At 56.2% G+C, this 21459-nt stretch overlaps 3 protein-coding genes across 4 annotated transcripts; all 3 read right to left on the bottom strand.

The window, feature by feature from the left end:
- Positions 1 to 2220: 2220 nt before the first annotated feature.
- Positions 2221 to 6380, bottom strand: LOC119099268 (uncharacterized). Of its 2 annotated transcripts, XM_037222392.1 has the most exons (5): positions 6260 to 6380; positions 5304 to 5417; positions 4049 to 4784; positions 2571 to 2663; positions 2221 to 2318 (listed from the first exon to the last, which is right to left on the bottom strand). In XM_037222392.1, exons 1-4 carry the CDS (start codon positions 6353 to 6355, stop codon positions 2641 to 2643), a joined length of 969 nt encoding a protein of 322 aa, XP_037078287.1. In that variant the 5' UTR covers positions 6356 to 6380; the 3' UTR covers positions 2221 to 2318; positions 2571 to 2640. The 2 variants fall into 2 exon arrangements, with proteins under 2 accessions (XP_037078287.1, XP_037078286.1); XM_037222391.1 differs by lacking the exons at positions 2221 to 2318; positions 2571 to 2663 and having other exon boundaries at positions 3447 to 4784.
- A 1106-nt stretch (positions 6381 to 7486) lies between these two features.
- LOC119098464 (transcription factor Sp4) lies at positions 7487 to 11981 on the bottom strand. Its single transcript, XM_037221388.1, has 7 exons — positions 11948 to 11981; positions 11425 to 11593; positions 10700 to 10910; positions 10288 to 10471; positions 9620 to 9739; positions 9239 to 9319; positions 7487 to 8880 (listed from the first exon to the last, which is right to left on the bottom strand). The coding sequence occupies exons 2-7, from the start codon at positions 11570 to 11572 to the stop codon at positions 8752 to 8754; spliced, it is 873 nt and encodes a 290-aa protein (XP_037077283.1). The 5' UTR covers positions 11573 to 11593; positions 11948 to 11981; the 3' UTR covers positions 7487 to 8751.
- A 23-nt stretch (positions 11982 to 12004) lies between these two features.
- LOC119098463 (mediator of RNA polymerase II transcription subunit 15) lies at positions 12005 to 20759 on the bottom strand (the record flags this gene model as incomplete). Its single annotated transcript, XM_037221386.1, has 7 exons — positions 20639 to 20759; positions 18742 to 18991; positions 18319 to 18427; positions 17565 to 17791; positions 17060 to 17185; positions 16526 to 16694; positions 12005 to 12045 (listed from the first exon to the last, which is right to left on the bottom strand). Coding segments are annotated over exons 2-7 (894 nt in total), but the record flags the coding sequence as incomplete, so codon positions are not given.
- Positions 20760 to 21459: the final 700 nt, after the last annotated feature.

Genomic DNA, 21459 nt, shown 5'->3' on the forward strand with positions numbered 1-21459 from the left:
AATGCACCACATTGGTCGACGTCGACGCAATACATGCTGGGCCATCCTATCGTGAAGGAGTGTAAGCTGAGAGCGCCTAACAGATCTGACTGTGAAGCTGAGGTGTTATGTCAAACTTTGCAACCTGAACGTTGTTGCAAAGTTTCACGTTTGAACGTTGAATATAACTGATGATGTCGACGTTTCCACAAAGTAACCTCTCAACTCTGAAAACTGCCTAGCGGCACTTATAACTTTTAACTTTGCACCTGTACCATACATATTAAGTACGCTGTTCTGAAAAAGCACGAAACAAAGCGTGACCTTCAAAATCAAACTTACCATAACGCAAGATAAGTTCAGGCTCTCACTCTTGTCAAGTTCAAGAGGACAGTCTCATATAGGGTCCCTCATGTAAATCTTGTATTCGTTTGAGTGAAATCAGCTATCATCCGTAATAAGTTCCTTGATCGTAATGCTATCACGATTATTGTCCTTTAGGTCTTTCACTGCAGATACTTCGTTACCACACCTATCAATTCAAAGTGACGGCTAAGTTTGGGCAATATCGCGATGTTGCAGAAAATCATGCAGGCGCACTGTCATGATCAGGCCACCGCAGCGTCCAAAAGCGTGATCGGTCGGGCTTACTGAGGTCTTAAATTTTCGATAAGTTGGCACTTGGACAAGTTGGGCATCCGACCACTCCAATAATAATACCATGATGCCGAGCAATACAAGGCAACGCGGCGGCTGCAGGAACAACAGCAATGTTGGCTATTTGGCAACGCAACTTTCGTCCTTTTAATTCGGCGATCAGAGTACATGTATAGGGACCACCTGTCCCTGCTTCATGGCGAGCGAACAGGTGATCCATTTGAGACCTGTTCCGTCCGCTCTGCCATCTGCTGCCGTTGCCGCCGCTACAGGTGCATTCTCGTTCTGACCCTGCACCTCTCGCGCCGTTCAAAACGGCGCGCTGCCGCGGCGCGACCGTTGCGCGCGCCGCGGCGGCCAGCGCGCGGATTCCTGGCCGGATTGTGCTGGCCGGCGCGCCGGGCGCGCGCCATTCAGTCGCGCCAATAAATCCACGCGCACAAAGCGCGCGCCGGCCGCCGCGTCTTTGAGCGCGCGCCGACCGTTGGAACGCCACGCTTTGTTGTCTACCGTAACAGGTGGCGCGCTCCTCCGCGGGATGCTGGACGGCCCAAACGGGTTGAAGACGCCGCGATGGTACGGAAAGTGGGCCAGGGTCTGCCGCGCGGCGGCCGGCGGCGCCCAGGGACGGCGGAAGGGAGGGCGGTGCCTCAAGCGGCGGTCTTCTCCTGAGTGTTGTTGGTCGGGCGAAATGTTAGGCTAAGCACAGGATCTGGCACAATCGCTATCGTTAAGTGCGCCGTGAGCGGAGGAACGCAGGCTGAGGAAGGCGGTGGGTGGCACGATATTCTCGTGATCCCGTTTCGTCCATGGTATGACGAGTTGCTTAAGGGCCCTTTATTTCAAGAATCCGTCAACGTTTACATTCTGCCCGAATGCGTCATATTGGCGAGTGTGTGCAGTTCCGAAGATAGACCCACGTACGGTTTATGCAAGGATCATAACAGTCAACTTTGACCATGCCTTCAGATCTGTGAGCCCCAAAGCTCACGTTCCACGCGCCTTAAGTATTACCAATTTCGCGAGACTGCGTGTCTGAACGAGTTAATTCATGATTTACAGTTCCGTCCAGCTTATTTGTTCAAGCCGCAAGCATTACAAATTTCGCAAGACTGCATGTCTGAACGAGTTAATTAATGATTTACACTCCCGTCCAGCTCATTTGTTCAAGCCGCAAGCACAGCACCAGGTTTGGCAAAAGGCGCACTCTTCTTCTACAGCGGCCTTCCTCTTCTCAGCGGCCCCCAGCGGGGGGAACCCAGTGAAGCCGCCCACGTTTCCGCGGAACTGGCGCCGCACCTCCTCGAGGCGCCGCCTAGTGTTTGCGAAGATAGCGTCAGCTTCCGCCCCCAGGCACCGGCGGCGCCACCGAAGCCGTCCGGGCCGCTGGGGATGGCGAAGCCGCTGAAAGCGTCCGGGGCTGGTGGCAGACCGCCGGCGCCACCAGGCAAGCCCGGGCCTGGGAAGCCAGCGCTGCGAGGGAAGACGCCTCGGGCGGGCAGACCACGCGGGCTGGGGAGGCGCGGGCTCCAGCCGGGGCTTTCGGTGAAGGCGGCGGGGCGCCAGCCGCCGACCGCCGCGTCAAACGCCAAACGAGTGTGCGTGGAGCTGCGCTGCTCCGGCAGCAGAACGGCGCCCGTGTCCGTAACGGTGCGACCCTGCTGGCCGTTTCGGTTCACGTCCTGAAGAGGCCAAGCCAGGTCAGGTCAGGTCGCACTGGGCTATAAGACCGCGACAGACAGACATACAGATACAGCGATGTCGATTTCAATGCAAGTACTGCGTCGTTCACCCCTGCACTGACACAGCATTGCAAACATGGCAAGCGATTTCATCTACGTCATCCACGATCCCTCATATTCTTCGGGCGCAGAATAGCGATTCCTAAATTCGCTCGCCACTTCCGCCAGCGGCGTGCACTGCGTGGCACGGACCTCGACCGTCCACGTGCGAGACCGGCCTCTCGAGGTCCGTCTGGATGTCTGGACGAAGGTGCCCTGGCCGTCACCGTAGATCCAGTTCGGTACCTGCCCGACCCCAGCAGCCATGTTGTCAGTTATCGAGGTCACATCGGTCACACTAAGTGGTCACCTCGGTTACACTGACTGGTCACATGGGTCACACTGACTGGTCACATCGGTCACACTGACTGGTCACACTGACTGGTCACATCGGTCAGACTGACTGGTCACATCGGTCACACTGACTGGTCACATCGGTCACACTGACTGGTCACATGGGTCACACTGGCCGGTTACATCGGTCACACTGACCGGTCACATCGGTCAGACTGACTGGTGACATCGGTCAGACTGACTGGTCACATCGGTCACACCGACCGGTCACATGGGTCAGACTGACTGATCACATCGGTCACACTGACTGGTCACATGGGTCACGCTGGCTCCAGCGGGTCAGGATTAGCCCGTGCCCTTTCTGACCTGCGCCTGAGGGGGGGGGGGGGCGGATGGTACCACCACCAACGAGAGGCACTGGTGCCATCTCCTCTCTGACATTTTGGGACCTGCATTTACGGACGTGACGTATGATAGCACAGGAACAGGATGGCTTGGGTCCGTTCCGTCATCGTGATGTGTCTACAGAACGTACCTATATTCCGTCTTATCTATTTTCTACATTCACGCATACAACTGCTTGTGGAGGTTTGTTAGGGTTCTACCGTTTTCCTGTTTGGAATACGGAGCCCCGTTCAATCCTCTTCGTGATGGATCCCTAGCACCTTTGAAATGACAGGAAAACCCATGTTTTTACCAGCTGTTTTAGTCCTCACCGATTCACGAGGTCGCTGCTGCGTTATGAGAATGTATTGCTCCATACAAGTACAAACTGCAAATTGTCATTAGATTGCGGAAAATTATTACATGTAGCTTTCATCGCATTTCACCACGTGTTTGCTTTAAAGAAGCTAGACCCCAGCTTTCCGGTTGAAAGTCCTAACGCAATACCATTGGTACAGATACACCAAACGATCTAGCCCACGTCCCCAAATGCAAACCCAAAACAGTCCCAGATTCAAGTATGCACCCTAAAACAGACACGGCAAGCGACATTCCGGACCAGGATTCAAGCACGTATCAACATTCCTGAGATCCAACCAGCCCTGATGTTTTATGTGGTCACAGCACGAAAATAGCCCAATATTGCGGTAACATGCCATGGTCAGGAAACCCCTCCTGGTCCCAGTGGTGGTTACGAGCATATGATTTCGCATGTCAGGAAACGAGCAGCCCTAAACGTGATGCATATTTGAGCATATCAGCTCAAATATGCATCGACTTTGACGGCGCGCATGCAAGACAGCCACAGGACGGACTACACGGCACACCTTCCATGCTCACCGATACCGTTCATCATGACAAGGCACGCCAAGTGGGTCGTCGCCCGGTTATACCCGTCTGTGGCGTCGACTGCGCGGCTCGGCGTGTGGCTCCGATCTGCCCTCCACCGGCGACTGGGGCGTGCGGGTCTGAGACTCGGGCGGGAGGCGGGTGTCGGGGGGTGCCGGCGTCCGCAGCCGGGCGCGAGCGAGGCCCCGCGCTAGGCGGCGCTGCTGGCTTGCTGGATGTCCCGGACGCCTTTGGCTGCGACGGACGACTTGTCTGGCCGGCGTTGAGGTCAGGCAAGAAGCGACGGAGGACTGAGCCGACCTCCTTCCCGGCATCCGCCATCATGTCGGTAAAAATTGGCCAAAACTGCGCAAACAGTTCGTCGTTTTCGTCTTTCTGGTGCTTTTCCTTATCGTCTGACTTCGTTTTGTTCGGGTTTGCAGACGCATCCACAGTGTCTGGCTTCTTCTTCACCTTGGGAGCAGCGGTGTTCGTTTGGCCATTATTAAGACTGTCACTCGAGGAGGGCTTCGGTCGTCGGGGATAAACATAGATAACTTCTTTCACGTCGACCCAAACCTTCGCGGTTGGCGTCTTCACGGATGGCGGCGGAATGACCGGCCGCAAGGGCGACTCGGTCGTGGCGATCGCAGCGTCCTCTTTCTCGACGTGTTTTGTGCTACGACCGTTAGGTGTCGGTACCACCGCGCCTGCCTCGGTGTCTGTCACTTGAGGGTGGGTCGCTGAGTGCTTGGTGGTTTTCGCGTTCCATTCAGCGGCTGACTTCGACTCAGATTTGCTCTGAAACGTGTTTGAATTTCAAAGAAGGCACGCTGATGTCATGAAAACACAGCCGTGACTTACTGACCTGCGGATTGGGCGGATCGGGGCGCCTGAGAACGAATAGCGAAACGGAGCCGAAGGGCTTGGCCGATAACCATGTGACCGTTCTTATGCTTTGCCGTAAATATTCACGTCTATAGCTCAGTCAAGACAACGTTTTATCGTAAAATGCTCCACTGACGTAATCTCACCCAGAATCGAACGGCATTCGAAGACCTATGTCCTTGGCGAGCGGCACATATGTGAATTTGTTTCAATAAATTGCATTCCACTCAAGATTTGAGCATGAAATATATTGATGCATGGACGAAGTCAAACAGCCACCACGCTGCATAGACACATCTGGCGCATCAAAGGTGTAATACCTTAACGGTCAGCAGGCAGCGGCAGCGAGCAGCGACAAAGTCGCATGGCGGCACCGTATGCCGGGACATACATCAGGGGTCTTAACCGCCCGAAAGGTTGGCGATCACTCACCGCCGTCTTCTCCCAGAGTGACAGCGGACCATCTCTGGTGACGAGGATCATGGCCAGCGTAACCGCCAGCGTCAGCATGAGGACCATGCAGAGCATCAGCAGGGCCCACAGACACTGCCGACATGGAGGCCCCCGTCAGAACGGACGTTTGGTGTTCGGAAGGTCCCGGGATAGTTTTCAGAAACGCGCTGATTAGGATCGGAGGAGTATTTTATACAATGTTACGTGCCGCGAATACCGGGACAAGCTTCCAAACTAGTACATTTCGACTTCAGTGAGCAATGTGGTTCAGGAAAGCTTTCAGAACGCGAGGGTATAGTCGTATGTTTTCAATGGCATCAACTTTCCCATTTTGCCGAATGTCAGCGGTGATGCTCGGCAGAGCGAGAAAGGTCTGTGGGTCAGCGCTCGTATCTAGGACGCCTAGAACATTCACGACCATCGATGATGATGATGAGGACTAACATTAGAGGGCGTCGAGTACTCCCACTTAACTCAGAACCGAGGCAGTCACATTTTTTGGCAAGGTCAACACATACGCAACATCCGCGAGAAACACAACAGCTCAACAACTTCTCTGAAAAGACTTGAACGCTGGTTCTGATGTTCTCAAAGGACTCGGATGCTGATTCGTGCCTTCTCAAAGGGCTTGGATGGTGATTCGTGTATTCTCAAAGGTTTGAATGCTGATTTATGCGCTCTCAAAGGACCTGGACGTTGACTCGTGCGTTTTCAAAGCACTTGGATGCTGATTGGCGCGTTCACAACACTGCGACGGGCGATCGGCCAAATACGGCACCACGCAGATCGATTGCAATCAGTTTGGGCGCGAACGTGTAAACTTCAAACTACTGCCCTTGTAGCAAACAGCAACAATATCGCGAACCCAGACCAACCCTGGTTCGGGAGTTCGCGTAACTCCACAGCCGGCTCAGCCTGGTCAGGCACAAACTCACTGCTTTGCTGGGCCTCGGAGGCGGCGGCTGCAGAGGGGGCGGCACCTGCTCCCCCTCCTCCGCCTTCTTCTGGACATCGTACAACGAGTGCTTCATGCGGGCAGCGGCGGCGCCGACGGCCGAGGACGTAGTGGCAGCCGGCGACCGGCGAGGTGGCGGCCGGCGCCCGGCCGCGTGCTGACGGCACGTGACGGACCGCGGTCGGCCACAAATGTCAGGGCGCGCTGCGGCGGCGGTGCTGGTATTTACCGCGGCGAACGGCGCCAAAGGCAGGGCCGGCCGGCGCCAGGGGCAGGTGCAGGCTGCAGGCGGCCGCAGGCTTGCGTAGAGGCACGTGCCTGGCAGGCACGGCACGCGAGCCGGCCGTCGGCTGACGAAACCCGGAGGTCAAACAAGGTCAGCGACCAGAAACGTTCCGGGAGAGCGTGCAAGGTTCCTATGGCTAGAAGCGATTCGGTGCCCACGCGAATGGGAAAAACCTGCTCTCCGAGAGTTGCAACGGGAACACAGGAACGCACAGACCTTGAGTGCACAGTGCATACCCGTTTCCCGTCAGACATACATACCCGTTTCCTATCAGACGTGCGTACCCGTTCCCTATCCAGACATGCGTACCCGTTTCCTATCAAACGTGCATGCCCGTTTCCTATCAGACGTGCATGCCCGTTTCCTATCAGACGTGCATACCCGTTTCCTATCAGACGTGCGTACCCGTTTCCTATCAGACATGCATGCCCGTTTCCTGCCAGACATGCATACCCGTTTCCTGTCAGACATGCATACCCGTTTCCTGTCAGGCATGCATACCCGTTTCCAATCCAGACATGCGTACCCGTTTCCTATCAGACGTTTATACCCGTTTCTTATCAGACGTGCGTACCCGTTTCCTATCAGACATGCATACCCGTTTCCTGTCAGACATGCATACCCGTTTCCTGTCAGACATGCATACCCGCTTCCTGTCAGAGAATGCCCGTTTCCTGTCAGAGAATGCCCGTTTCCTGTCAGAGAATGCCCGTTTCCTGTCACACATGCATGCCCGTTTTCTGTCAGACCTGCATACCCGTTTCCTATAAGACGTGCTACTTGTTTCCATCAATCAGACATGCACACCCGTTTCCTTTCAAACATGCATATCCGTTTCCTTTCAAACATGCATACCCGTTTCCTTTCAAACATGCATAGCCGTTTCCTATCAGGCATACATATCCGTTTCCTATCAGACATGCATACCCGTTTCCTACTATGCCGGTCTACCCATACCGGTTGATTCTGCACCGGGTTAACTCGCTGAATGCATGGCTGCGGCACCAGCGACGATATTCGCAGAATATGGTTCCTTAACCGGCGAGCGGCACTAGTCGCGCTCCACACAACGTGCGGCTTCTTTTGGCATGCACGAAATAGCTTGCCTTGTTCTTACCGCGGAAAATAGACGTAATTTCCACCTCGGCCGTTTTTATCAGACATCCTATACTTAACCGCATGCGTGGTTTGTATTGTAGAGCCATGCGTTCACGAGCAACACACACAATAAGGCACAAACCAAGGAAACTGCCGCATCGCGGCACTGCATTGCGTTAAACGCAAGAATGAAACGAGCCTGCATTGTCAGATTTGCTTAAAGCGCGCCGGAAACGCAGACGAACATCCCGCTAACCACGACCCGAACCGGCAAACAAGCTGTTCACAGCTGTATTCAGTGGCAATTTGTAATAAACAATTTGTCGTTTTCCAAAACATCGCCAGCCACCACGGAGCTCCCCGAGCGGGATGCGTGATAGAGGCGGGCGCCCACGCACGTCTCAGGGTACATGACCGGCCATCCATGGTCAGCAGTACATGTATCATCCTACTGAAAGACAAAACCAACTGTACATTGTGCTCTCCCCCACAGCCAGCAGACAAAAGCAGCGGAATAGTAGCCGCAGTCAACTCCAGGAGTTACACACTCGTTGCGGCAAGACGGGTGGGGCTCAACACAAAATAATGCCTAAAAATAAATACTACCATGCCACAGCATTGTACTTGTATGCAGCACGCGTAGAAACAACGTCCACGCCCGGATGGCATGCGAGTTGTCAAAACCTACGGTACAAAATGTATAAAAAGAGCGAGTTCTCCCATAAAAGTATACAGAGCGCCAACGAATCCAATCTGAGCGTTGATTCTAGGCGACCGTGAGCGGGCGCAGCTCTCGGATGCTTCACGTGACGCCCGTGGGCACGCCACAACGGTGCCGTCGACACACCGGTGCCGCCGGCACGCCGGTGCCGTCCAGTCACCGGCACAGGGCGCCCCGTGAGATTCACACTCGCACCGCTCGCGGGGCGACGGGCCGTTCAGACCTCTCCATTGCAGCCCTGCATCTAATCTCGTGGAAATCTATCGCGTCCGAAAACGTACCATTTGTAAAATCATCACAGGCGGCCGCGCGCACCAGCGGTCAGTCGGGCCTCAACCGCGCGCGCCGACGGCCGCGCCGCGCCGCGCTACGTCATCGCGCCCGTGTCCAATGAGTTCATGCCGTCGCCGATGGCGAGCTGCGATTGGTCGGCCTGGTGCTCCATCGTGATGAGCAGCTTCCTCTCGTCGCCGATCGGGTCCGGGCTGTCGATGTCCTGTGGGGGGAGGGGGCGGCGGGTCGGCACCACGGACGCGGCATTGCACCACGCCCATCAACCCCCCACTCCAGCCGAGCAGACAGCAGGGGTAGTGTCCAACACTCAGGCCCAAGTATTCTGCTCTCCGACTCGGATAATCGGATGTTCATTCATTTGGCAGATCAGGCCGGTTATCACATGGAAACTTACGAGTCCGTGAGCCTGCGCAGCATATGGCAGAACAGATACTGCGCTTCCACCCTGGCACAGGCTAGCCTGGGGTCGCACATGTCAGGAGAAATCCCCAACACTGGAGAAATTCCGCAGTTGCGCAGCCAGGTGACAGATCGTCGTCGGCACTGGCTGCGGATCTCACCTGTTCAAGGCTGTCCGGGTCCTCACACTCTAACACCGACTCGGTGTACAGGATCCGAGGCGACCCCGGCTGACCCGCCTCCTATCGGCACACGCGCGAAACATAAGCTACCGCGACAGGCCGCACCACTCAACCACGAAGACGACATGGAGAGACTGAGGCATTTTCAGCCACGGAAAGATCCACTCCCACAGCTGGCCGGGCGAAGCGACCGCGCAAGTATCACCAGCAAATCCTTATCTAGACAGGATGTTTAACTTTCATGACAGCCAGACGCGGATCGTATGGCGCGCCAAACGCTTGCACTACGGTCACAAGGGGGTTAGCGCCGGTCTGAAGCTGCGCCAAACCGGCCATGAGCGGCGAGACCGGCGCACTTACGCCGGCCTTCAGCTTGAGATGCGTCTTAGCGTGCTTGCTCAGGTGGTCAGAGCGCATGAACCGCTTGGAGCACTCGGGACACTGGAAGCGCTTCTCGCCTGTGTGTGTTCGCTTGTGCCTCTGCGGGCAGAGCGGAGCGAACGCACGAGGTCACCACAGACCCAAGCCGATCACCGAAAGCAGCTTACTGGGATAACAGACGCCTGCATCATATCAAAAGTCAACAGGAAACACGAACGTAACTTAACACCTGCAACCACCAACACCGCATAAAACTGGAAAACACAGGCAGCACGCACGCAAGATGAGGCGCGAGCTGGACAAGATGAGGGGGGGGGGGGGAGGAGGAGAGAGGGTCGTCACCCAACTTTTCCGGAATTTGGCATTGCACCTACGGCGATGCATGGCAAGAAATGCGCTACAAACATGGAAGCTTCTCAAGTTTTGGAACAGGTGGCGCAGGCAATGCATTACCGCACATAAATCGTAAACCCGCGGATAAGCTAGCGCCCATACAGCCCAGCTCCTATCAGCCCCTTCAGCCCCCCCCCCCCCCCCCCATTTGCGACCTCTCAACTCGAGGTCCTTATCCAGCTCCACACCCAATCCGCCCGCCTCCCGCCCCGTCGCACCCTCCATCGACCTCTGCGCCGCCAGCATCGCCGCACCTGCAGCTCGTCTGAGCGCGTGAACCGCTTGCCGCAGTAGACCCAGCTGCAGACGAACGGCCGCTCGCCGCTGTGCCAGCGCAGGTGGGCGCGCAGGTGGGATGTCTTGCCGTACATCTTGCCGCAGCCGGGAATATGGCAGATGTGCACCCGCTTCTTGTCGCTGTCCGGGTTGATCACTTTGCTGCGTGGCGGTGGCGGCGGCGAGAGGGGGAGGAGAGACTGAGGTCAGCACTGGGCCGGTCGGGTGAGGTGCGCTGCCAATCCTGCACGAGACCCATTCACTGACGAAACGCCGTCACGTAGAAGTTCAATTGACATCTGCAATACTATACAATACAAGTACGGCTGTGAACTGCACCGTTCGCCAACCAGTGGAAGCAAGGCACAGCATGCGACGCCGAGCACTCACTTGCCGTCGGTGTCGCGGCAGTTGGGACACGAGCAGGCGACGCGCCGCAGCCGCGTCTTGGGGCCCTCCTCGCCACTGCTGCAGTCGGGCGACGCCGGCGGCACCTGCGCCACCAGCTGTCCGCCCACCATCTGCATCTGGATCAGCTTGTTGCCGGCCTCGGCCTCCGGGGCGGCGACCACAGGCGCGGCCCCGGCAGCCGCGGCGCCCGCTGCCGGGGCCGAAAAAGTCAGCCGGGTGCAATGACGGACACGTGCGCGGGGGGGGGGACGTGTCAGGGCACACAGCGAGGGGGGAGCCCTGCTGGCAATTTACCTCCGCCTTTACGAAGAGTCGCGGTCAACGGGGGGGGGGGGGGGGGGAACACGACCCCACCGCAAAATATGACGCCGGTGTGTGAGCACTAGGCACGCGGCGCAAGTGCGAAACAATTCGCATCGGGCTCGTCTGGCAGTCTACGAACAGTGCAAGTGCGATACGATTTCCCTTTGAGAGACACGCTACTAAATATCCCAAACGCCTCAAGTGCGATCGACATGACACACAGCTGGCACAGCGCCAAAACACGCCCAGGGTCGCACAACCGCCACCGTCCGCCCACGTCGTCACCAGACGAAGCCAGCACGGCTGGCACGTACGAGGCTCTCGGCCCGACCGCGTCCGGAGCACGCATCCGCCCCTCCCCGTCCCCGGCCCGCTCGTCCCGTGACCTGACCCCTGCTGACCTATGATCTGGGCGCCGCCCGGCAGCGTGTGCACCGTCTGGCTGGGCTGCTGCAGCAGCTGCTGCAGGCCCTGCGCCGAGATCACCTGCACCGGGCCCAGGCCGGGGATGTTCTGGATGCTGACCTGGCTGCCCAGCGTGGCGCCCATCAGGCCGTTCAGGTTCGGCACCTGGTCGCACGCGGGTCGCGTCAGGCGCGCGGCAACGGCCGCCCAGAACACGCGCAAACGCCGCGAGGTTGTGCGTCACATACGCATACGCCGGCATCGTATCGCCTGCAGTGCACGCTCCCTTGATTATCGCGACCACGCCGATAAGATTAATGGACATTAATCCGCCGAGTTGTCCCACACATCCAAATAAGCATCGCTCCATGACGCAGCCATGTCGTAACAGTCGCCCTTCCCTCGCTCTCCCACAAAGCCACATCCAGCAAACCGGTTACTTGGCGGTGCCAGCCCAGCGAGCGTCTGCCGCGGCCGCCGCCTGCCCGCAGCGGCGCGGACCGCGCGGCGCGCGCCCACCTGCAGCACGTTGGCGGCCGGCTGGGAGCGGGCGGCCGGCTGGGCGGCTCCCACGCCCGGCGCCCACACGGCCAGCTGCTGCTGCGTGCCGTTCGGACCTGCCGGAGCGGCCGGCAGTCAGCGCTGGAGGGCGGGCGGTGGGCGGGGCACGGCTGCAGGCCGGACACGTGATCCGGGCGGTGGCACATGGCGACGGGGTGCGGCACAGGCAGCGGCGAGATCCGCCGCCAGCGACAGACGGCAGTGGTTGTTGGCGACGAAGGCCCACGGTCCACGAGCGCGCCCCACAGATCACCCCACCGTATAATCTCGCATACGAACAACAAACAGTCGGCCACACTTCAAACTCTCTCCTTTAGGTCAGTACCATAGGCCGGTTAACTGTGAGACATAAGCGCATGGGTTCGCTAGGAAAACATGCTGTCTATGCACTGCCCCAGGACAGCCACAACCGAAATCGTATATCAGGGATTCAAACACGTTCCTCAGGGACTCGACGCATCCGCTGACCAGTTGCCACCAAAAAGCAAAAGCTTTATCTGTGGCTTTTATTCGTCTTTCTTACAAACACAACCATATCTTCGATCCGCGCACGAAATACGTACCTAAAAAGAGGCGCAGAACAGAACACAAGAACGTAGGCAAGGACACCATATCACTGAAGTTTTCCAACGCATAGACACTGTATCACTCGAGCTTTCCCATGAACAGACAACGGAAAGTGATCACTGTAACTAAGACGGCGCAGCCACACCACTGAGTCACCAAATATACAACAGCGCAGCCACAAGTGACTAAATCAATGGCTACCGACATCCATTCTGATAAAGGTGACCCACTCCGGAATACCGGTAAGCTTGTCAGACACCCAGCGCCGCTCCATGGGCTCCCCCGCCACTGGTGTCTCCTGCCCGTCCGGCCTACCGGTCTGGTCTTCGGCGCCCTGCACGCCCGGCTCCTCTGAAGCGTGTTCTGTCGCCGTCTCGCGGGGTCCTGCCGATCCCATCGCCGCAGTCCTCGGCTCTTCACTCGTGTCCGACAAAGCCACGTTGTGTTTTATCTCAAGTTCGGCGTGTGACTCGTTAGTTTTCCCCTGATCTTTGTGGCCACAGGCCGCATGTTTCGGTTCTCCTCCTCCCCCGTTCGCCACGGCCGCAGGGCTGCCGTCTTCTCCGGACAGCACAGCAGTCTTACCTCCACGGTCTGCTCCAGCCTCTACTGGCGTGGCGCCGTTCCCTCCACCCTTCACGTCACAGAGAGACCGGTCGCCGATCTCAGCACCGATGGCGGTCACCGTGGGCTGATCATCTCCTCGCACGTCAGCCTCAATCGGCCGGCACCCGTCCCGGTCCTCGGAGCTAGCCGCGGCTCCAACCGGTCCGCGGTTCTTCTCTGCGGCTCTGCCCACTGGCGCGGGGTCAGCGGTCCTGGGCTCACACGCCGACGGCGCGAGCTGTCCTTCCGCGTCTGTCAACGACGGCGCGTTCTCGTTTCGTTCTCCTTCATCTGTCACCTCAGGAGACGCTTCAACGCCGCTGTCTCCCCTCGCCTCACCCGCCAGCGGCTTGCGTCCGCTCTCGGCGGCAGCGGCACCCGGCATGTCCTCCGACCCATCCTGCTGCTTCTCTTGCGGCCAGCCCTGCTCAGTAGCGCCGGCCGTCTGGCGCGGCGCCGTCGCCTCAGCCGCGCCCAGCGCCTCCTCTGCCGTCTCCCTAGCCGCGCCCGGCGCATCCTTTGCCGTCGCCTGGCCGACGTCCCGCCGACTGCCGTCGCCGGCGTCTGCCGGGCGGCAGCCGGCCATGTCAGCCATCTCGCGGTACCTGTCGATGAGCCGGCGCTGCTGCTCCTCGGACACGCTGACCAGGTAGCGGGCCGTTTCCAGCAGCAGCAGCGCGCCCGGCCGCAGGCAGCCGGCCAGCGGCGCCGACAGCAGCTGGCTCATGCCGCTCGAGATCAGCGCCGCGTCGAAGCGGCGCCGGTAGCGGCCGCGTCGGCCCAGCAGCGCGCCACCGTCGGCCGGCAGCAGGTGTACGCGCACGTGGCGTGCGCCGGCCAGCCGGCCGCCCACATCGCGACACAGCGCCTCCAGGTTGGCCGCGTACACGGCCGTGGCCGAGGCGGCCAGGCGGCCGTTCTGTTTGCGGTGCAGCTGCGCGTCGTCAGTGCGCACGCCGAGCCCGATGAACGGACCGGTGACCAGGTCGGCCCAGTAGCCGCGCCGCAGCTGCCGCTCGCCCGGCCGGCCCAGCGCGCGCACCGTCACCAGCGTGCGGTTGGCGCGCGTCTGCTCGGTGCCTGGCCTCCGGAACGCCACGCCCGTCTCGCGCCAGTGCTTGTACTCGTCCGGCTGCACGAACTCGGCGCTCAGCCGGTCCCTGAGCCGCATGAAGTAGTCCCAATCGAAGACGCCGCGGCGCGCGTCGTAGCGCCGCGCCAGGTGCTGGCGCAGGCGCAGGTCCCACATGCGCGCCACGTCCGGCTCGGCGCCGCCGCCGCGCCAGAACTGGAACACGGCCGCCAGCTGGTCGCGCTCGCGGTAGCGCAGCTCGGACAGCTCGACCAGCGGCAGCGACACCGTCTCCGAGCCCGCCACCAGCTCCACCAGCTTGCTTGCCGTCGTCTCGATGTACTGCGCCGTGCTCGGTCGCACCAGGGTGTTGCCCACGATCTCCATGTACATCCACACCTTCTCCTGCAGGCCCACGCTGTCCGGAGGCTCGGCCAACAGCCAGAGAAGCAGCAGCTGGCGCGCGTACACCTCCACGCTGTTCTCCAGCAGGTAAAAGTTGACAGGCCTGTCCGTCCGTCGCAACGCTTTCCGGCAGATTCTGCACGACGCTGCACAAATCCGGCGCACCGACGAGGAGAACGCTGACCGCCTCCGAGGATTCCCGATTCCAAAATTCGAAGCCGCCTGTGTCCGAGTTTCCAACAGCAAAGTCAACGGCTGGTGAAAATCCCCAGAGGGCGATAGAGCCCATAGCGTTCGCGGTATCCATCCCGAATGGATAACAGGCCAAAGCCCACCACTCCCGTGCGGAAGCAGATCAACTGCCAGCTCCAAACAGGTTTTCCAGATTTGCGAAGGCCACGAGCATCCGGCAGCAACACGGGCAATGCAGCCGTGTGTATCCGTCGGTAGCGGGGCTGTGTTCTCAGCACAAGTTGAAATCCACTGCCACACGACCACGCGACAACACTGCCGATGCAGCGAGAGCTGCTGGTTCGATAAGGACGCCACCGGTTGTCATGGCAACAGCTGCAAGGGCGACTCCTGCTTGACGGTTCTTTCTGTCTCTGTTTACAACGATTTTTCACGAGGCAACCTTGGCAGGCGGCCAGCATGAAAGGGGAGCTCGGTGGGGAGTGCAGTTGACTAATGACACACTTACAGGTGGCCTGGTTTGCTCCAAGTTGGTCTCTTGCTTAAACAGCCGTTAATTCGGAATTGACCAATTGCTTGCTTCAGCCACAGTTGCGTCAGCTGGGACAATCGCATGCCGCGTGCATATTGCCACAGTTGTCCCAAAAGTCAGTTTACTGCATCAAGCAAAAACCTCCACGGCGACATGTGACCTGATCATCCGTATGTCCATAACGCACGTATCGACCTACAGCTAGGTTTACTTATTTTCACAATAGCAAAGCTGAACATCATATTTGTTGGACTTTCCCATTGTTCCTATTCCGTGCTTCGACCAGTCTATCATGATCACGGTGCGGTGGTGTGGCCAGGATTTCCCCCAGGGGGGGGGGGGGGGGACCAAATCGGATCATAGAGGCCCATCCAGCCTCTCTTCGTCGCTCGAGCGCCTCGCGTTTACATTCGAAGAGCCTTATAGGCTCGAGTTTCTATATCGACGCCTTGGGAGCACATTTATGACGTTTTAGAGCCCGAACATGCATTTGCATATGCCAATAAGTACTGGGGCCTCTGGTCCCTGGGGTACCCACCACCTCCAACAGGGGAAGGGGAAATGGGAGGGGACATGACAACAAAGGCTCACTCCCTTGGCTGCCACGGTGGTAAGTGCCGCGGCTGCGCCACGAGGATGATGCCCACTAATACGGGCGCCTCCTTGGTCTAGGGGAGGGATGCCAGCTCGGAGCCCAGCCGGCCCGGGTACGAGCCCAGGGTCGGGAGCATTGTCTGGCAGCCGTGATAGATAAAGGTCAGCTGGCAACTGGTCAGCGAAGGTCGACCTGACCCCTGGCGAGGAGGTATTGTAGAACTGCACCAAACGTAAGTACCCCCATACTTGCCGGGAAAAGGTCCTGGGCAGAATAGCGCGGCCAAATGCGTGTGCTAGATCGAGCTTACACAACACAGGCCACTATTGCATGAGGTAAACGTTCACACTATGTTCTTCCCACACATGGGATGGGCCGATTTTCCACGTATCTCTCTGGCCATTCACAGGTCTCTCAGTGAATGGCGCTAAATAATCTTACGCGGCATGATCTCCAGACATGGGGTGACCTAGCAAACCATTACACCCTTACACACCGACTGTGACACATGCATCCCATGACCTGTCCCTGGCCAGCGGCCGCCGGCCGGCGTGCGGGCGAACTGACCCTGTACGGTGATGGTCTGCTGGCCGCCGATGAGGCCGGCCTGCGCCAGCTGCAGCGCCAGGCCCTGGCCGGCCGCCTCGGCGCCGGCCTCCTTGCCCTCCTCGGCCGCCGACGACTGGGCCGTGCCCATCACGCTCGTCGTGGACGTGGTGGTGGACAGGCTGGTCGGCTGCGGCACGGCAAGGGCAGGTCGGGTCAGGTCAGGTCATATGGCATGCTGGGAGGAGGCCATCCCAATTGTTCTCACATATGCCTTGTCAAGTATAGCTCTGCTGTGACACACAGCAGGCATAATACAATAGATCTCACCAAAATCACCATACTGTTCATGGAATTTATAGTTTCCAGGTGTGCCTGCACGTGGTTCACAGCTGACCCAGGACATGCGGGGTTTCATCGGAGCACTCCCAACACCAGCACAAACACTCAGACACGCAGCACCTGTCCCTCAATCAAACAGCTACTGAGAATTCCCATGCCCCCGTCGGCTGACTGCCAGTCGGCGCTCGAGCCCCGCGACGGGAGGCGACCAACCTGGCTGCTGGCGGCGGCCGGGGTGGCGGCTACTGCCGCCTGCAGCGAGGCCAGGTGGTGGGCCGGCACCACCTGCACCTGCTGGATCTGGCCCGTCGGCGTCAGCATCTGCGCGTACTGCGGGATCTGCGGAGGGGGGAGGCGGCCGCGTCACCGGCGAGGACAGGAAATGGCCTCTTGACGTTGCTCACATGACGTGCTTATTTCAGAGTATGTGACATGCCAGCTTCAATGATATGTCAGACATAACATGTCAGACCATTTACCTGTCTGATGTGTAGATAACAATACATTTAAATTGAGATCACGCCAGCCTCCTAAAATGTCAAATTCGCAGCAGATGCAGATGTGGTGCATGAATATCATGTACAGATCAAAACTGTCACTGCAGAGCCAAAATTGTAGGATGATTGCATCACACTGTAGTCCGTGACCCCTAAATTCTGAACATGCATACAATCTGAGCCTTCTGGCTGCTTCCTTTTATGCACCGAGCCATGCTCACCTGGATCTGCGGCATCAGCTGGATCTGCTGGCCACCCGCGGACGCCACTGGCAGCTGCACTGTCTGCAGCACTGTCTGCCCATTGGCTGCTGACATGGGGATCTGCACTGAGATAGTCTGCATGCTCTGCTGCACTGGCAACTGCACCAGCTGGATCCCATTCGGAGTCTGCACCTGCAGCTGGCGACCTGCGCCACACAGGGTGGGGGTTTGTCGATCGTTGATAGCTGTGGGAATTCAAAGATCATCAACTAGCCAGCTCGAGAACTGACAAACATAATCTCATTAACTGTTTGGGTGCATGGGCCTCCAGGCACTGCAACAGCAAAACATTACGTGAAGCAATCAATTCTAAGTAAAACTTAACAGTTTGGATGGATGATCTCATGGGTGAATATGCTAGGGGAAAACAGGCCTTCAATTCTGACAACACGGATTTTGTCGATAGATATGGTAGGTACAACATGAATGATATAGGTACAATGAATGATACAATAAATATGATAGGTACAGTATATATGATATCAATACACAATAGATATAAAATCCCACTTCCCCAACTCCTGGGACAGGACCCATACCCATTGTACTTCACAGATGAGATATGAATCATGGCTGAACATTACAAATCTGGTATTTCAAGTTCAGTTATTCTCACGGATGCAATACAATGGAATGCACAACAGTTGTGATGAAACAATCGTGGGTTCATCAACAGTTGGTCCAGATGATGTCAGTTACCCTGTATCCATACCTGGACTAAGAGAGATGGCTTGACCTCCGACATTCTGCACCACATTGGAGCCTATCAGGCTCTGTGGCCTCACCAGCTGAGCTCCAGACAAAAACTGGGCTCCAGAGACCTGGTGACCAAGGATCAAAATATTGTAGCAGGAGACAGTCTTATAAAGTGGGTGGCAACTGGCTTAATTCTCCACAAAGGTCAAACACAACAAATGGGCAACATGTTGCATGTTCTGCAGATAATGATAATAATATTCACATTGCAACTATGACACTTGTGCAAATATAGAACAAAAGACAAAGTGAAATCAACAGACCTGGTCACATTTAACAAAGGTAATGGTAATGGTAATGTGAGCAATCAATTCATTGAATTGTGTGGCTAGCTTGATAATGGAGTAGCCCGACTGACACCTCAACATTGTTGCCTTACCAGATTTCCATGAGCCCCTGCTGGAATGAATGTGGCCTCCTGTCCATCAAATGTGATAGGGACTCCAGATGATGCAATGATCTGCTGTTGTTGTTGCTGCTGTGCTTGCTGTTGCTGTTGTTGCTGTTGCTGTTGTTGCTGCTGTTGCTGTTGCTGCTGTTGTTGCTGCTGCTGTTGCTGCTGCTGTTGCTGTTGAGGACTGGTTTGGGAGGTACTTGGCATTTTGATATGAAATCCAGCCCCCTCACAACTGAAATAACAAGCCCAATGTCAGTCAGACATACCTGCAAATTGATCACATCACATGATGTCCTTATTATTGCAATTTAACCTGGATTTGGCATCAATGGTTTGCACAATAATGATTTGGGCCTAAGAGCATGCAAACTATAATGGCTATATAGCACTATCATGGTTGGCAAGGCTTGCACAAGCTTACTGGGAAATAGGAATAGGTACACACCAAAGCAACATAAAAATAATGGTCATAGCCCTACAACCTGAGGTGGGGCAGCTTGTGGGCCTTCCATAACTGACCTGTCATGTTCAAAATGATGTACATCCTAATCCTAATAATTATGCAAGTGGGAATTTTCTGAAATGTCATAGCTGGACAAGCACCATACCTTGCTTCCAACTGAAATAAATGCATACATTGCATACAATCTTTGCACAAAACCTGTTTTTGAACCCCTCAGGCATTGCATAGGTGATGCACAATTATGGTGATGTAGGCAATTTCCATTTGAATATGCTCCAGTCCTCCAACTTTGAGAAGAAAGGGGGGGGGGATTATATCACAGGAGAAGCCTCTTAACTAAAACTACCCTCATAACTTGAGAAAAGGTGTAGCGATTTCACCCTGCTCATCCCTTAACATATTTTGCATTTCTACACCCTTAACTGTCAGAGATCCTAGATCTCTGACATCAGGCCCTGTTGGTTATCAGGATATCTCAATTCATCCAAAAGGGCCATGCAAAATGTTGTTGGGTGGGTACCACAGGGAATCAAGACCTGTGCCTCACACATGAATAGTCAAACCTGCCCAAAATTTACATACTGCCAAGGTACCACATTACTGCTGGTTACACCCAAGCCAAGAGGAGGCCAAATTGGAAAGGCAGGATAGCGTGCCAGGACTAAACAAGCCTTATTGAATGGCATTGACCTTATATCTATCTAAATGAAAGGAAACTAAATCTAAGGAGAAATATCTAACTATCATCTATGTGATTCATCCATTACCAAAAAAATGGTGGATCTGTGCTCACGACCTGTCATTTCTAAATCATAAGGGTCAAAGATGACGGGACAGAGCCCAACCGTAAGTTGAGATAATTTTCCAAAGTTGGGACATAGAACAACTTCTTTCTATTTTTCCATCATTACTGATAAAGTCACTAGCAAATTTTCATAAAGCTGGGAGGTCCTGGCCCCTTTGGCTTCTGCACCCAGAGCAAATGATTGCATCAGAAGCATGTGCTTATGTTCATGCCGACAGCACCAAATCAGGCAAAAGTGGACAAATTATATTCCACCATCACAGCAGTCCACAACCTGGTTGACCTCTACTATCAGCCCTGCTAACCAGTTACTGGCTCACTTTAACAAAAAATATGCAATGTGACTTGTTGACTTGGTATGGGATATAAAACTGACATACAGTTTAGAAAATGTGTGAGAGCTCCATAGCTGACCACCTTAAAGCCCCGCACGAAGAATATGATTTCCAAAATTATCATCTTAAAGCTAAGAGTACAGGTTTCCATTCGGGGCCAAGAATGAACGGCATAACAAACCAGGCATGAGACGTTCTCGACGCTCAATAGGTGCATACCTACCAGCCTGCCACCCAAACCGTAGCATAATTCAGATTGTAAATGAACACACTTACGTTTGAGTTAAGACGGCCGCAGATCCCACTTCCCTCCCCAATTGCCGGCACGACCACCCAGCGAGACCCTACAGCCCCACGCCGAAACGGCCGGAACTACGCACACATCTCACCACGCCGTAAGCACATCCCAGTTTGGAGGAAGGGCGGGCGTCAACGAACTGGACAATTCTTACATGTGGATTTGCTGACATTTCTATGCAGTTAAAAGCATTGAAGTTTTGTTTGCCTTCCCTTTTGTTGTTTCAAAATACCTCAAACTGTAATATTTTTCCAGCTGCTTAGGAAATAGTTGGCACTACTTTCTGCGCATGCTTACATGTGCCAGCAAGCTCAGTCCCCTTGTTTGTGATTGGTGAGCGAGCCTCGAGCACGGTGAAAGTGGATAGGCGCGGTCCCCTGTCCCACCCACTTCGTCCTTCGGCACCGCCTAAAATCCGGTAGAGGCCGGCCAGGGGGCGGACTCAACGCTGATGACTGCGCAGCGCCAGCGAAGGGGCCGGGTTTCCCGGTCGCGTCGTGCGGTGGGCGGGGAACATACGCTGTCCAGGGACCTCCTTCATCGGACGCGATGCGGCAGGGCGGGGACGCGACTGCACGGCACGGCCTTGTTGGTCGGTGGTACTGGCGTGGTGGTCAAGTGAAACGGGGATTTAAGCGATTCCCGAGCGATCAAGTGCGGGGATTATTTCAGGTGCATCAGGAAATTTGCGATAACCGGCTGATGGTAACGGCTACTTATTTTTGCACCGAGGAAACATCGCGGCCCACTTCGCGTGGTGGTCGGAACCTGCAAAAATCGATGTGAACGCTGAGGATCG

Source organism: Pollicipes pollicipes, unplaced genomic scaffold, assembly GCF_011947565.3.
Source record: "Pollicipes pollicipes isolate AB1234 unplaced genomic scaffold, Ppol_2.1 Scaffold_4740;HRSCAF=5597_pilon_pilon_pilon, whole genome shotgun sequence".
Lineage (NCBI taxonomy): Eukaryota > Metazoa > Arthropoda > Thecostraca > Pollicipedomorpha > Pollicipedidae > Pollicipes > Pollicipes pollicipes.

What these genes read in the sequence shown, in the direction of transcription:
- LOC119099268 (XM_037222391.1), bottom strand. Translation starts at nt 6,355, where the DNA reads ATGAAGCACTCGTTGTACGATGTCCAGAAGAAGGCGGAGGAGGGGGAG. An exon ending in CTCCGAGGCCCAGCAAAGCA is followed by an intron (nt 5,418 to 6,259) that starts GTGAGTTTGTGC and finishes CCATGTCGGCAG; the next exon opens with TGTCTGTGGGCCCTGCTGAT. An exon ending in CACTCTGGGAGAAGACGGCG is followed by an intron (nt 4,785 to 5,303) that starts GTGAGTGATCGC and finishes AACACGTTTCAG; the next exon opens with AGCAAATCTGAGTCGAAGTC.
- LOC119098464 (XM_037221388.1), bottom strand. Translation starts at nt 11,572, where the DNA reads ATGGGCGCCACGCTGGGCAGCCAGGTCAGCATCCAGAACATCCCCGGC. An exon ending in GGGCGGCGCCCAGATCATAG is followed by an intron (nt 10,911 to 11,424) that starts GTCAGCAGGGGT and finishes CGGCCCCGGCAG; the next exon opens with CGGGCGCCGCGGCTGCCGGG. An exon ending in CGCGCTCAGACGAGCTGCAG is followed by an intron (nt 9,740 to 10,287) that starts GTGCGGCGATGC and finishes CTCTGCCCGCAG; the next exon opens with AGGCACAAGCGAACACACAC.